This window comes from Arachis stenosperma, chromosome 9 (genome assembly GCF_014773155.1).
Source record: "Arachis stenosperma cultivar V10309 chromosome 9, arast.V10309.gnm1.PFL2, whole genome shotgun sequence".
NCBI classification, from domain to species: Eukaryota; Viridiplantae; Streptophyta; class Magnoliopsida; order Fabales; family Fabaceae; genus Arachis; species Arachis stenosperma.
The window spans coordinates 152,386,583-152,400,377 of NC_080385.1; the positions used below are offsets into that span (position 1 = coordinate 152,386,583).

At 37.2% G+C, this 13,795-nt stretch overlaps 3 protein-coding genes across 3 annotated transcripts; 2 read left to right on the top strand and 1 right to left on the bottom strand.

The window, feature by feature from the left end:
* Positions 1–1,610: 1,610 nt before the first annotated feature.
* On the top strand, positions 1,611–7,017 carry LOC130950124 (uncharacterized protein At3g49055). Its single transcript, XM_057878669.1, has 8 exons — positions 1,611–1,700; positions 2,483–2,731; positions 2,826–2,957; positions 4,342–5,010; positions 5,154–5,230; positions 5,310–5,538; positions 5,715–6,259; positions 6,510–7,017. Exons 1-7 carry the CDS (start codon positions 1,611–1,613, stop codon positions 6,027–6,029), a joined length of 1,761 nt encoding a protein of 586 aa, XP_057734652.1. The 3' UTR covers positions 6,030–6,259; positions 6,510–7,017.
* A 331-nt stretch (positions 7,018–7,348) lies between these two features.
* LOC130951507 (uncharacterized) lies at positions 7,349–11,128 on the bottom strand. The gene is made up of 4 exons (XM_057880173.1): positions 9,324–11,128; positions 8,778–8,906; positions 8,425–8,560; positions 7,349–8,088 (listed from the first exon to the last, which is right to left on the bottom strand). The coding sequence occupies exons 1-4, from the start codon at positions 10,085–10,087 to the stop codon at positions 7,771–7,773; spliced, it is 1,347 nt and encodes a 448-aa protein (XP_057736156.1). The 5' UTR covers positions 10,088–11,128; the 3' UTR covers positions 7,349–7,770.
* Positions 11,129–11,685: 557 nt separating this feature from the next.
* Positions 11,686–12,661, top strand: LOC130950912 (60S ribosomal protein L36-3-like). Its single transcript, XM_057879509.1, has 4 exons — positions 11,686–11,783; positions 11,894–11,998; positions 12,172–12,371; positions 12,454–12,661. The coding sequence occupies exons 2-4, from the start codon at positions 11,897–11,899 to the stop codon at positions 12,482–12,484; spliced, it is 333 nt and encodes a 110-aa protein (XP_057735492.1). The 5' UTR covers positions 11,686–11,783; positions 11,894–11,896; the 3' UTR covers positions 12,485–12,661.
* Positions 12,662–13,795: the final 1,134 nt, after the last annotated feature.

Consider the following 13,795-nt stretch of genomic DNA (forward strand, 5'->3'; position numbering starts at 1 on the left):
ACCGGAGAAAAAACCACGGCCGTTGTCAAATGACAACCAGAGAATATCACTCTGTGAAAATTGTTACAACACATAGACTTCTTTCTCTCTAACACCGGCACCCCAGTACACCCACACTCTCTCAAAGCAAATATCTAATTACACCTCACAACACTCTCTAATCAAAGAGTACAGAGGAAAAGAAAAATCAGATACAAGCTTAAAGTGTTTCCGACTGGTGCAAAAACAAATGAAGAACTTAGCCTCATATTTATAGCATAGGCCACCCACTCCATTTGCTATCCTAAGCAATGTGGAACTAATTCAACCAAATCCTAACAATCTCCACCTTGATTGAAATAGTCACACATCTTCAGCTTCCATTGTCAACACCGACAATTCTTTGCTGCCATTGTCTATACCGACAATCATAGTTCAGAGAACTATCATACTCCACCATGAAAGTATACTCACTTGGAATTAGACCACTCCAAGCATTTCACCTTGGTACAGATCGAAACCTTGCTGAAAATTCATGGTGCAACTTCCAAATTGGCTTTTCTTAGAAGTTCTTCAGCCATCGACCTAACTCCGCCACACACCTTGCATCTCAACGCCAACCAATGCCCGTGTGCAATTGTGGACCCGATTGCCACAACTTATCCTTATCCATGGCAGTGCGGTAATACCATGAGGATACTTCTTGTCTTCTACGCCTTGTGCAAACCTGATTGTATCAACACATCCTTGACTTGTATTTGCCACAAGCCAAAATTGATTCTTCCATCAAATTTCTCTATTTCAAGTTTCACAGCACTTGAATATCCTGACATTGTTGCAACCGTATACTGGAATAGTATAACTCAACTGTAGACCGTGCATTAGGAAGGGTCCCCAGGAAAGAGAGGTGGGTCACAATGGACACACTTAAATACCAAGTCTTTCCTTAGCCAGAACCTTTACAAACTGCACTCTCACAATGTCACACTGCCTTCCAGCAACAACAACAACAACCAAAGATCAACCTCAAGTCATAGGACAAAATTCTTTTCTGATGTGGAAGGTCATACTAGGCTGCAACCACAGAGCATACTAAGAATAAATCCCACCGAACCGAAGCTCTGATACCACTTGTTGGAAATAAGACACCATTCCCCCTTGAGAAAATACCTTTGACAGAGAAATAAAATAGACACAATCACAACACATGAATTTAACGTGGAAACTCCAATTACCGGAGAAAAAACTACGGCCGTTGTCAAATGACAACCAGAGAATATCACTACGTGAAAATTGTTACAACACATAGACTTCTTTCTCTCTAACACCGGCACCCCAGTACACCCACACTCTCTCAAAGCAAATATCTACTTACACCTCACAACACTCTCTAATCAAAGAGTACAGAGGAAAAGAAAAATCAGATACAAGCTTAAAGTGTTTCCGACTGGTGCAAAAACAAATGAAGAACTTAGCCTCATATTTATAGCCTAGGCCACCCACTCCATTTGCTATCCTAAGCAATGTGGGACTAATTCAACCAAATCCTAACACATGGGAGGTCTGAAAATTATGATGCCTATGATCCTGGGACTGATTCCGATGGTGCCAACTCTTGGCATTCGTTGGAGATGAAGACTCCACCGAATTCTGAAGATGAGCTAGAGGAAGAGGATGAATCTAATGAGGTGTTTTCAGTTTTTAGGGAGGTGCTTGGTTTGGTAAGTTACGTTTAGAGGTTGGAATGAAGTTTAATACTAAGTGAAATTTTAAAGAGGCTGTTAGGGAGTATATCATCCAGGAGAGAAGGCGTATTCGATTCAAGAAGAATGATAGAAAGAGGTTATGGGCAGTATGCAATTTTGGATGCTAATTGGTGATACTTTTCACTTTCTGTCACAAGTTTGTCATACATTAATTAGTTACTGGATTATTTTTTTCATGTTTAGTTGGTTATTTAGTTACTTGGTTACTTAGTTAATCATTCACTTAGCTAAGTAGTTAGCTAACTGCTTAGTTACTTAAACTACTTAGTTACCTAATTACTTAGTCACCAAATTAGTTAATTGGTTGGTTAATCAGTTAGTTAGTTACTTAATTAATTATTTAATTAGTTAGTTACTTAATTAGTTATTTGGTTGTTGTTTCTATTATTGCAGGAATCCCGTGTGTACATGTTTGTGTTGCTATTGCTAGAGTGAACAAGTATCCAGAGGATTTCTTTCACAAGCTATTAACTATGGAGTCATACAAAGTCACATACAGCCACCACATCAACCCCCTACCTGGCCAACCATTATAGAAATGATCTGAAAACAATAGGCCTTTAGCACCATTGGTTAAGAGAAAACTGAAAAAGCTCCAAACCAAAAGGAAAAAAAATGCGGACGAAAGAGGACACTCTAACAAGAAATCAAAGCCAACTACCACTTTGAAGAGGCAGCTACGATCATTTACTTGCAAATATTGTCTGTAAAAGGATCATAGCAAAAGAATATGTTAGAAAAAGAGAGCTGCCGATGCTGCAAAAGCTGTTGTTGTTGCTGCCAAAGTTGCTGAGGCTGTTGTAAAGGACCCTAAGAATGCTGCTCAAAATGGCATTGCAACTACATTTGCAAATGCTACAACAACTAGTACTATTGTAACTGCCACTGCAGCTGCTGATCCTACCTTTCTTATGGAAGTGGATGTCCAGCAGGCTGAGATTGATCTATCTCAGCCATCATATTTTGAAGCAGAAGACTCTCAAAAGGTATTGTCTCATAAGGTTTCATATTATGTATTTTAACTATTTGGAATATTCTAATTTCTATGTCTGTTTATGTTGTCATTTGTTTGCACTGTAGAATCATCCACTTAAGAAGAAGACACCAACCAGACCTGCAAAGCTGCTACATAAAAGAAGGTCACCTCTTCTAACAGGGTTTACAATCTTGAATCTAATGCAGGGAGCTAGCGAAGCCACTGCAGCACAGTTGGTAGGCTTTCTCAAGTTTGTGCCCACCCCAGGATTCAAAGCCCCAAGAAAAAGTTATTAATGTCCATAGGTTTAGAATGTCAGTCTAAAAGTTTGTGTTATTTTGTGAAACAATGATTACAATGTTCTTCTTGTTTTTTGGTTTGTTGATGGTGATTTTTAGACTTCTCTACAATTATGTTATGGTATTCAGGTTACCAGAAAATAGCTAAAACAATGCTAAATTTCTTTTTGATTGTTATTGTTATCACTGTATTATTGCAGAATTTTAGATGAATTAATGTTATTTTGTATGAATTATGAATGATATTTTAAGTTACCTATTGTTATTGTTATTTATCCATTTGATAATTGTGTGCTCAATTACTTACAAAAACAAAACCAGAGAAATAAGCTACCAAAGAGTACAATCATTCATGCAGCCACCTTATATCAATTACAATATTTATAAAATGGATTACATTAACATCATGGTTCTGCATTGCAGAAAAACTGATTCTATTCAAACCTTCAACACCAACATTAACACAAATATAAATACTATGAAAAATTCTGAACCAAGCACTTAGATCATCACTTCTACATTTTTTGCATCTACTTTCAGTTTACTCACTTTCTATGCAATGTTCATCTTCATTTCACCCTTCTCATTTTCTTCATCAAATTTTACCAGCACCTCATTTTATACAGAATCTGCCCAAACAAATAATCCGCACCAATTCTTTCCACTAGTATGCAAATATACATCAAACTTAGCAAACATCTACCTCAAATCAATAATACTTAAAATTTCAAGTTATTGCACTAACATTATAATTGGACACCCGAAGAACCGCTTATTAGGATGCGTCTTTGTCTCTGTCCCTGACCACCTAAGAACCGGCCGACACCCACATCCGCACCACTCCGAAATTGGTCCACGCTTGCTTCGCACATTGTTCCTTCTCCAATTTTCTGTCGTAGAGGAGTGATTCGACCTTCTTGAAATGTGACTGCCACTCATGGGCGCAATAGCAACGGTAAGAAGAAGAAGAAGAAAGGAAGGAGGAAGAACTATGATTAGGGTTTATAATTGGTGTCAAGGACTACATTGGGAAATTTTAAAAGGTATTCTCTTACTCATGCCGGAATTGAGTAGAGGAATTTGTATGTAGTTAGAGCTCAAACTGGAGAGTATATTTAGTGCAAATAAAAACTGAAGGACAACATTAGTGTACGACCGAATTTGAAAGACTACTTTGGGGATTAGCCAAATATGTGATTGGGTATAATTAGTTAGAATGAAGAGTAGTGAACCCACCCGCCAAAAGTTGAAAGTTGTGGCATTTTCCAACCTTCCCTGTTTGACTGTTAGGTTTGAAACTCTACTTTTCTTCTTCTTCCAGTGTGATAGATCCCCCAAGCAACCGCCATTCTCTTCAACCAACATGGATCATTCCTCTCCTCAACGATCATCGCCCTACTCATCTTCAGATTGTAACAGTGTTCTTCCTTGTTTTGAACCCGTTTCAAAAGGAACAGAATTGGAACATCTCAAAGAAAGAGTAGTTGAGGGAGAAGAGAAAAACGTGTTGGTGTTAAAGGCTTTAGAATCCCTCAGTTCAATAAAGGATTGCTTGTCTAGAGTAGCAGAGGGATTAGAGGGAGAAGAGGATGTAACTTATGTGAAAGAATTATCAGAGGAACCAGAATCAGAATCAGAATCAAATGAGTTAATGGAAGTGTTAAAAGTGGTTTCAAGGTATGCAAGGGAAGTGGAAACAAGGATTGAAAAGCACACAGAGTTGAGGAAGAAAGAGAAGAGAGAATTGGAGAGCAGCCTTATAAGTTTAACCGAGGAGAATAGGGATGTGAGTAACTTGCTTAGGATTGCATTGTTGGAGAAAGAGGCATTGGAGAAGAGAGTGAAGGGCAATGAGCATAATAAGAGGATGCCACTTCTGCAGTTTGCTGAGTTTGGTTTGCACAAAGTTGGTTTTGGATTCATGATGGGGACTGGCACTGTTGACCAACCTATAGAGACTAAATCAGATAGTAGTGAGAGTGAACATGTTGTTAGTCTGGTAAGAACTTCATAAGACTATTTTAAACATTTGACTTCATCATATATTCATTTATCTTTTATGTGTTGTTTTCAAAAAGAATAAATAAGGAGATTCATGTAATAGAAGATTCCTCTGTTACTTTTGAATGCAAGGCCTCAACAGTGGAAAGGATAATGAAGAACTTACGCCTTGAAATCACTCATTTGAGGAGATCTTTGGAGGAAGCAAGGTATTATAACAGGAAAGAGATGAGAGTGCATACAATGCAGTTATTGCATGCTAAAATACGTATGACACATTCATTGCAGGTCAGACACAGAGAGGCTCCAATGTCTGACAGAGAAACAAGGCAAAGAGATTGCGGAAAACAAAGAGTACATCAAGGACTTAGAAGACAGAGAGAGAGTGTTGGCTCATAACGTAGAGGAGTTTATGATGGAAATCAGAGAAGCGGAGGAGGAAGTTGCAAGATGGAAGGAGGCTTGTGAGTTGGAAGTAGTAGCCGGAAAGAATGAGATTCAAGAGCGTGACAAACTGGTAACACACTTTAATATTTATTGACTAAATTATATTTATATGAAGTTGATATTTAAGAATGATTAGATGATTTGATAAGTTTGACTAAATTATTATCCAATAATTTTCGATTATCAACTCTATATAAAGGCAAATTCACGTTTCGATTATAATCTAATACGGGATACGTATATAAGGTGGATGCACTGAAGCTAGAACTACAGAAAACGAAGGGTGCATTGGAGATATCAAGGGGGAAGCTGAGGCTGAAAGAGGAGGTGGCAGCAACGGCAATAGCAGCGCAGGAAGCAGCAGAGAGATCGTTGAAGCTGGCAGATACAAGAGCAGTGGAACTTCGGGAGAGGATGGAGGAACTCACCAAACAGTTGGAGGAAGCAGACAAGAGGGAACGCACTACTCACAAACGAAGAAGGCGAAGGCGGCGTCTGTGTTGGCCATGGCAGCTTTTCAACCTCGCCTCTCCCCCTGAAATGAATGCCTTGCTTTACTGACATGTAAATAAAAAAAAATCTTTTACCTATCCAAGTTAGGAGAAAAAAAATATTTAAATGAATAAGAATTTGTTTCAGTGCTATTAAGTTATTATTTAACAATAATAAGCGAATATACCGAAAATAGCTTCCGTAGTGAGCGTCTTCTTGTTGGACGCTGGGTGGCGTTAGGGTTTGCAGAGTCGCGCTTCGTTTTCTGGAGATAACTGACACCTTTGCATTCCGTCACGGTACGACACTTTTTGCTCATGCCTTTATTTCGTTCAACCTTCAATTTACATTTTCTTTTCTTCGTTTTTTTTTAAACAATTCAAGACTAATATACTATTATTGGAATTGAAGATGCACCAGCTTTTCAATTTCTCTGTTATTCAATATTCATACTCGAAACCCAAGATTCGGTGAATTAAATTATTATTGTTGATTGAAACCGGTGGAATTTGATCTGAATTTCTGAAGCCAGTTGATTCTTAATAATAGTTAATAGCAAGCTATGGATCGTAAAGCAGAGAATGACAGTGTGACGAAGAAGTTGGTTTCATCATGTGATGTTGAAGCTTTGAAGAAGTGCTTGGAAGAGAACAAGGGTGACTATCTCAAATGCCAATCACACATTGAAGCTTTTAAATCATCTTGCTCAATCAAGAAGCCTAATTCATCCCTGGATTCTGCACCTCACCTCAACCCATCAAGCTAGATTCTTGACTTTCATTTCGAATTTGAGTCCCCATGGAGTGGTTGGCAACTTGTATACTTGTATTAACAGTCAATAATTAGTGAGCGAAGTTGTAACTTTGCACAACTATAAAATTTCATGAGTGTTTTAATGTTTTATTCATATAGCAGTGAACTGTTTGTGGGGGAGATGATGTGTAAAAAGAAGATAGGCAAATGGATTGTCAACCTCTGATCAGCATATATGACAACTGTTCCTGCATGTATAAATTATAATCAGATTAGCCAATCATTTATAAAAATTTGGTTTCCATTATCCAGAGGTGTCTCGTGTTGGACAAATGTCATCTGATTCTGATGTAGTTTTGTACTTTTCCCACTAACACGTCTTGAATAGAATAATTTAATTGCATAACACATTTGCACTGAGGATAGGACATCTAGCATGGAAGCTTATCTTATCTGCTAGATGCACTGGGATGAAGACACAAAAAGAGAAGTTGCATTCCCTTCTGATTTTATTTTGAGAATATGTTTCTTTATTTGTCTAAGATTCATTTTCCAGTGTAAATATCACATTGAAAAATATCTGGAACAGCCCTTACTTAATTCTGTGCACAATCTTCAAATATCACATTTTGCTTACAGTCAGTAACACAGTTCCCAATTCTTAATGGTGATAATCACCTGAGGATTTTTCTCTCACGAAGTATTAAAAGCCTATATGTAAAGAAGTAGTAACAGAATGTGCCAAAGAAACGAGATTGTCACATTCCCTCTCACAGAAATTCTAAGACTCTTCCAAGTACAAAATGGTCCTACTGCAAATTTGCAGGCCATGATGATACACTCATTCATAAATTGGTTGAGACTATCGTTGTATATATGAAGCAGCTTAAGAAGAATACTAGACACCCAACTATTCCTAACCAAATCTATCAAATCTTCATTTCGTGTTGTTCCATCATTAATATACAACTAGCCACCAAAATAATGCAAAAGAATGAAGAAATTTTGTGTTCATGGCTATACTTTATATTCATCTATGCCAGCTTAAATTACATGATCATTGTTTCTTGAGTACAATGTGGCCATGCTCATCCTTATCAAAAAGACGCTCAATTAATTCTTCCCAGCTTTCGTCCACTGTACTCCTATTAGTCGAGCCAAAAGAAGACTCACCCTGTGACCTTCTTGAACTCTCCTCTCCCTCCTCTTCAAAAGTACCATATTGTGATGGTGGTGTAGAAGCATGAGGAACATCTAATGTCTTAGCTCTTTGTAATGCTGCTTTGTATTCTTGACTGTGCCTAGTTAAAGTTTCTTGCCGCTCCATCATTTGCTTTGCAGGTATTTGCATCGTGTTATCTTTTTCCCGCATCAACTGCAGTTGGCGAAAAAACATATGCATAAGGTTGATTCTTGTTCATTAAATAGACAACATGCCAAATTACCAGAACATGAAGAATATTCGCAGATTTACGGACATGTTGAAGGACAGGGAGAGGAAAATATGAAATCCTTTTTTATGATTCTCGTTAGTCCATAAGACGAGACTTAAGAGGCAAACAGATTGTTATCACTTTCATACTGAAAAATGTAAGTTTGGTAGTTTTCTCAAATTTTATACTCCTCTATGTTTTTAACTATTTCAAATCATAAGGATGGATTGTGGGGAAAATGCAAATAAAGGCAACCATTACAAGGTTATTAGACTTACATCAAGAGCTCTTTGTGCTTCTTTCTCTATCCAAATGATGGCATGATCTGATGTAGCATTACAAGAAAGGACTATATGCTCAAACCTTCCATCTACAGGCACTGCTGTCCTCACAACTGGGGGAAACCTTCCCAGTCTGCACAGAAAAAGGCATTCATGAGTTGCCAAAAGGAAAATCTGTATTAACATTCTTTTAAAATGGTGCATATCTAAATGGTTTCCAATTAAAGAAACAAAAGAATAAGTATATCCAATATGACTAAAACAGATATGGTTGCATTCAAACCGTAGGTAAATTTCAAAGTACAGTTACAATTCCTGTATAAACTCTTCTTCAAATCCAAATTAAATACCTAAAAGGCTTTCTCTCGACAATGTGGTAAAGGCGACCAGGTGCATATAGTCTCCTTGGATCTTTCAACATCGTTTCCTCTGGTATACATGTATCTCTCATGCACCTCAAGCACAATATGCATGGTAAACTGTCCACCCAAGAAAACAACCATAATGATTCCACTATTTTACCATTACAAAAATTGAATAAATAAAATTACATTGACAATCATCTCCACTAACTGTTGACATCAACTAATTTCATTTCAAGATACAATGAAATATAAATGTATCAAATTTCCTAAATGATGGATATTATGAAACATAGTGAGTAAAGGATAGAGTAAAGAAGCCCAAAATCTATTAAAAGAGAAAACCCATTTCAAATCCATCCAGGCACTAGTTGGGAGTCCCAAACAACAAAATCAAACTCAAAACTCAACTTTAGAGACTAAAATAACTGAGAAAAATCAGAAGGGAGTTGTAGCATAGACTTTAGCATACTATAACATGCTCTAGCACTTTACAACAAATAGGATATCTTTGGGCAAAGCCTTAAGACATACCAGAAAAGAGACTTGAATATATCTTCCAATGGAGTGGCTGTCCTTGGTAAGAAGTCATCCTGAAGCACAACAGAGTTGATGACATCTGCATATCTTACTGCCAAGTTTAGAGACATACATCTAGCAGGTGCAATAGCATAGCACCTGACCCTCTTCCTCTCGATATTTCCAAGTCTATCCCGATTCTGCACCACCACCATGCTCAACATTGCTGCTACTCCTGATCCAAGGGAGTGTCCAGCAAAAGTCAGAGTGTAATTTGGATGCTTTTCCACCAATTCCCTTAAAACTTCACATTCAGCATCCAAAACCCATCCGGCCGCCTTCAGCAGCCCATTGTGAACATATCCCCCATCGAATTTCCTCTTCCCCAATCTATTATCCAACAGAACTGCATAGTCACTCTCCTTTGCTAAATTCAGACCCCTAAAGGCTAGTACTATATCAGCATGATCGTGATCAAGATAGAGCATATAGGGCGGTGCACGCCCTTGTGTATCTTCATATGTCTTTCTGAGTACCAACCAGTCAGGGTTGATTCCATAGCCACCAGGAGGTGCCCAAAGAGGGTTCCGAAGATCATCTTCATACACGGCCAAAATATAGCGACAAAGGCGAGGGACAGGCTCAAATTCTTCTGCTGTGGCAAGGCCCCAAGTCTCGCTGTCATGGCCTGCAGTATGAAGACATCGTTTCCAAGCCCAACGAGCACAAGCCAGACAGTAAACACACTCAACAAGAGGTATGCCACAGACAATTGACATTATGTGTGCCTATACACATACTAAGTAAGATGTAAGATGGAATCCGAAATGGGGGTTTCCACAATATGCCAAATTTTCTGACTTTCCTATTCACAAACGAATATCAATCTCAAGTGAAACTAGCAAGTGTGCACTTAAATGCAACAAAAGCACTTTATTACTTACAATATACAGAATATCGATACTAAAGTTGTGGAACACCTATCACAGATCAGAAGCAATAAATTTTGATAGCAGATGTAATGTAACCAAAAAGGAAAAAAGGGAATAAGTTGTATGTAGTATGTGATGAGAAGTTCAACAAGGTGGTTATATGCAGGTAAAGAATTCAGTAACAACAAATTGTGATTTGAATAAAGTAGATGCCAAACCAGAGTGGCAAAACGATCAACAAGGAAACAACAGGTTACAACAAACGTAACTTCTTGCTAAATGCTGTAACAGTTGTCTCAACAAACAACTAAAGTACAATATGGAGAATCAAATTAATTCGGGAAACAATTGCAAAGGGGATTGATGAATATCAAAATTGAAAAATGAAGTATTCCAGGGAAACCCAGAAACTCTAAGACTCAAACTCTGATGCTGATGGAACCTCAAGGCAAAACTGATCAGTTTGATCACAATTTTCTACATTGGCTAATAACAACCAAAAAGTGTTGTAAACATCTAGGTACCAGAAAGGGAAGGACAAAAGAGTAAAGGCACCCAGGTACCAAAATTCAAACCAAAGAAGAAAGTTTGGCTGGAGACATCAAATTTGGCGTTGGCAGTGTCATAGGCTTTTTCACGGTCGGAAAAACAACCTCGGAGGAGGTTCAGATGTATGATGATAGAGGAAAAGGTTGGGTTTTGCCTTGTGCTGAGTTGTGAAGTCATATATAGTAAAACTTGAATCTTTTATTCAATTGATTTTCAAAGCAAAAAGGGGTGGGAGGGATGGTGGTGGATGCACCTGCAAGTCAAAGGCTAATTGGTTTTCAATTGCTGGGGAAGATGACATGGTGCAATTGATGAATCATGAATGGAACACGTTCATCATTATTGGTCATTGGCTTTCATATTTATTAGGTAAAGTTGTGTCTGAGTAAATAGTTTTACTATTTTAATGGATTTAATCATTTATTGTTAGATACAGTTATTTGTGTCTCACTCTCCTCTCACATGACCCATGCTTGGACTTTGGAGTGTGCTGCTTTACTTGCATTGCTTGCACATGACAAAGTTGATGCCATTGCAAATGGAGCTTAATTAAAAGTTATTTGTGCATAGGATAAAGTAAATTTTTTGTTCTTAATATTTTTAATTTTTTAAAAATATTTTTAATATTTAATTTTATTTAATTGTATTTTCAATGTTTTTTATGTATTTAATTTTATTGTATTAAAACTATCTCTAAATGTTGGAATATTTTAAAAAAAATCACAATTATTAAAAAAAGGTATAATTACAATTACAATTTTTTTTTGTTCAGAGCAATAAATTATGAGACTCAAAGTTGTTTTTGGTGAGATAGTTGATGGGCTAGGCCCAGTAAGTAAGGAGAGAAGTCCACATTCCACAAGCCCAGCTGGAGAAGAAGGTGGGTCGTCTCTGATAAAAAGGCAAAGTATGCGGCTTAAGCTTCGTTAGAAACCCTAATTTCTCTTCCTTCGCACCGTGCTAGCTGCTGCAAGGGTTTCAGAAGCTGCCACAGGTAATACTCTCTCTCTCTCTCTCTCTCTCTCTCTGTCTCATTCAAGCTTCATCACACTCTTCTGCTTTCTCCGAACAATTTCTGAACTCTGCGTGTGTTTTGGGGATCAGGAAATGGCTCCTAAGCAGCCAAGTTCGGGTCTGTTCGTCGGAATGAACAAGGGTCACATTGTCACTAAGAAGGAGTTGCCTCCACGTCCCAGGGATCGTAAAGGGGTAAGTTATTTTCTTAGGCCCTTTTAGAATTTTGAATCTAAAATTTGTAGCTGTTAGGTTGTAGTGCTGTTATTGAAACTGCAATGTAATTTACCTTGTGTTTAGTTTAGCATTTCTGTAACAATAATCAATCAAATTAAGCATATCGTTGATATTCCAATTTCATGTAACAGAAAACAAGCAAGAGGGTGCACTTTGTAAGGAACCTAATCCGTGAGGTTGCTGGTTTTGCACCTTATGAGAAGCGTATTACTGAGTTGCTCAAGGTTGGAAAGGATAAGAGGGCGCTCAAAGTTGCTAAGAGAAAGCTTGGAACCCACAAGCGTGCTAAGAAGAAGAGAGAGGAGATGTCCACCGTTCTCCGCAAGATGAGGTTAACGCCATCTTCTTTTTCCTCTGTCTTATGCTTACTATATCTACAATTTGCTCATTGATGCTCACGTTATTCTGTGCAGGGCTGGTGGAGGTGGAGAGAAGAAGAAATGAGTTTTATTTACTTTATTCTGTTTTTACAGGAAGAGGATCAATGTTTTGGTCATTTTAGCTTTGTTTTTTTGTTTACTTTGTTTAGTTCAAGTTGTTACTCTTTTGACATATGTTTTGTTTAAACTGAGACATCATTATGGAAAGTAAGATCGCCTTAGTTTGTGTTCTACTGTCAAATTTGTGCGGAACGACTGATGTCAAGTGTCCCAATAGCTTGTGATAAATCATATGTGTATGTTAGCCCACAATACCGATCGAATTAACTTCATGGGATTGGAAAATTGCAATTTTAATAAGATAATCCGGTTTTGTTCTTAACCATTATTAACTGTGAAGCATTCTCCACCAATTGAGACAATATAAATAGCTCAACCCAAAGCTAGTTTCCAATCCCATCACCGCGACTAATGACGATCCCAAATTTCCCCCAACTACTTCTAGCATTCTCCCATGATTTGCTCTCTTTTTTAACTCCTTCGTCGTCACTTTTTCAAAGCTCGCAAGAAAATATATTACGAATTGGTCTCTTTATAACCCATTCGCCCTCATCCCTCTTTTTAACTCATTCTCCCATGATTTGGTCTCTAGCACTGAACGAATGAGTGATTTAGAACTTGGAAAACAATCGTACACATTTGTAGTACAATATATCAGTATTAATATTAGTATAGATGTATTATTATATCAGCACTCTGGACATTGGAAATATTTTTCATAATATTGATGACAAAGTTGATATATTTTTATCTAATAATATAAATTACTGATAATAATATTGATACTTCTTGATGATGATGATGATAATTTTCCAAATATATCAAACTATATAACAATATTCTTCCAAAATAACATCAAGGAGATTGAGAATTATTATCTTAAAAAAGATGAGTATTAGTTTACCAAAAATGTCGAGTAAAAATAATTTAAAAACAAATATATTGTTACTATATCTAAAACTGTATACTAAGAATGTTATGAGATGTATTCATACAAAGCATGTAATTAAAAATGTTAGCAAATATGTGATGATGATTATAGATTAAAGAAGCACACAAACACTATGTAACATGTATAATAGTCCCACAGTGGCACATCGGTAGAGAGAAAACGAGGAAGAAGGGCTCGTATATCTGCATCTTTGAGACCAGAGCGTGATTAATAGTGTAACGATTAGTTCTTGTATTAACACAATTATCCAAAAATACATGTAATTATTGATATTGATTATTAGATATGACTCAGAGAAAAGGGAGTGCCATTTATGAAAGGACTATGCTATACAAGAGTCAAAATGAGTGTGTTTTTTAACCA

What these genes read in the sequence shown, in the direction of transcription:
- LOC130950124 (XM_057878669.1), top strand. Translation starts at nt 1,611, where the DNA reads ATGAAGACTCCACCGAATTCTGAAGATGAGCTAGAGGAAGAGGATGAA. An exon ending in TTAGGGAGGTGCTTGGTTTG is followed by an intron (nt 1,701 to 2,482) that starts GTAAGTTACGTT and finishes AGAATATGTTAG; the next exon opens with AAAAAGAGAGCTGCCGATGC. An exon ending in AGATCTTTGGAGGAAGCAAG is followed by an intron (nt 5,231 to 5,309) that starts GTATTATAACAG and finishes CATTCATTGCAG; the next exon opens with GTCAGACACAGAGAGGCTCC.
- LOC130951507 (XM_057880173.1), bottom strand. Translation starts at nt 10,087, where the DNA reads ATGTCAATTGTCTGTGGCATACCTCTTGTTGAGTGTGTTTACTGTCTG. An exon ending in ATATTCAAGTCTCTTTTCTG is followed by an intron (nt 8,907 to 9,323) that starts GTATGTCTTAAG and finishes TTGGGTGGACAG; the next exon opens with TTTACCATGCATATTGTGCT. An exon ending in AAGCACAAAGAGCTCTTGAT is followed by an intron (nt 8,089 to 8,424) that starts GTAAGTCTAATA and finishes CGCCAACTGCAG; the next exon opens with TTGATGCGGGAAAAAGATAA.
- LOC130950912 (XM_057879509.1), top strand. Translation starts at nt 11,897, where the DNA reads ATGGCTCCTAAGCAGCCAAGTTCGGGTCTGTTCGTCGGAATGAACAAG. An exon ending in GTCCCAGGGATCGTAAAGGG is followed by an intron (nt 11,999 to 12,171) that starts GTAAGTTATTTT and finishes TTCATGTAACAG; the next exon opens with AAAACAAGCAAGAGGGTGCA. An exon ending in ACCGTTCTCCGCAAGATGAG is followed by an intron (nt 12,372 to 12,453) that starts GTTAACGCCATC and finishes TATTCTGTGCAG; the next exon opens with GGCTGGTGGAGGTGGAGAGA.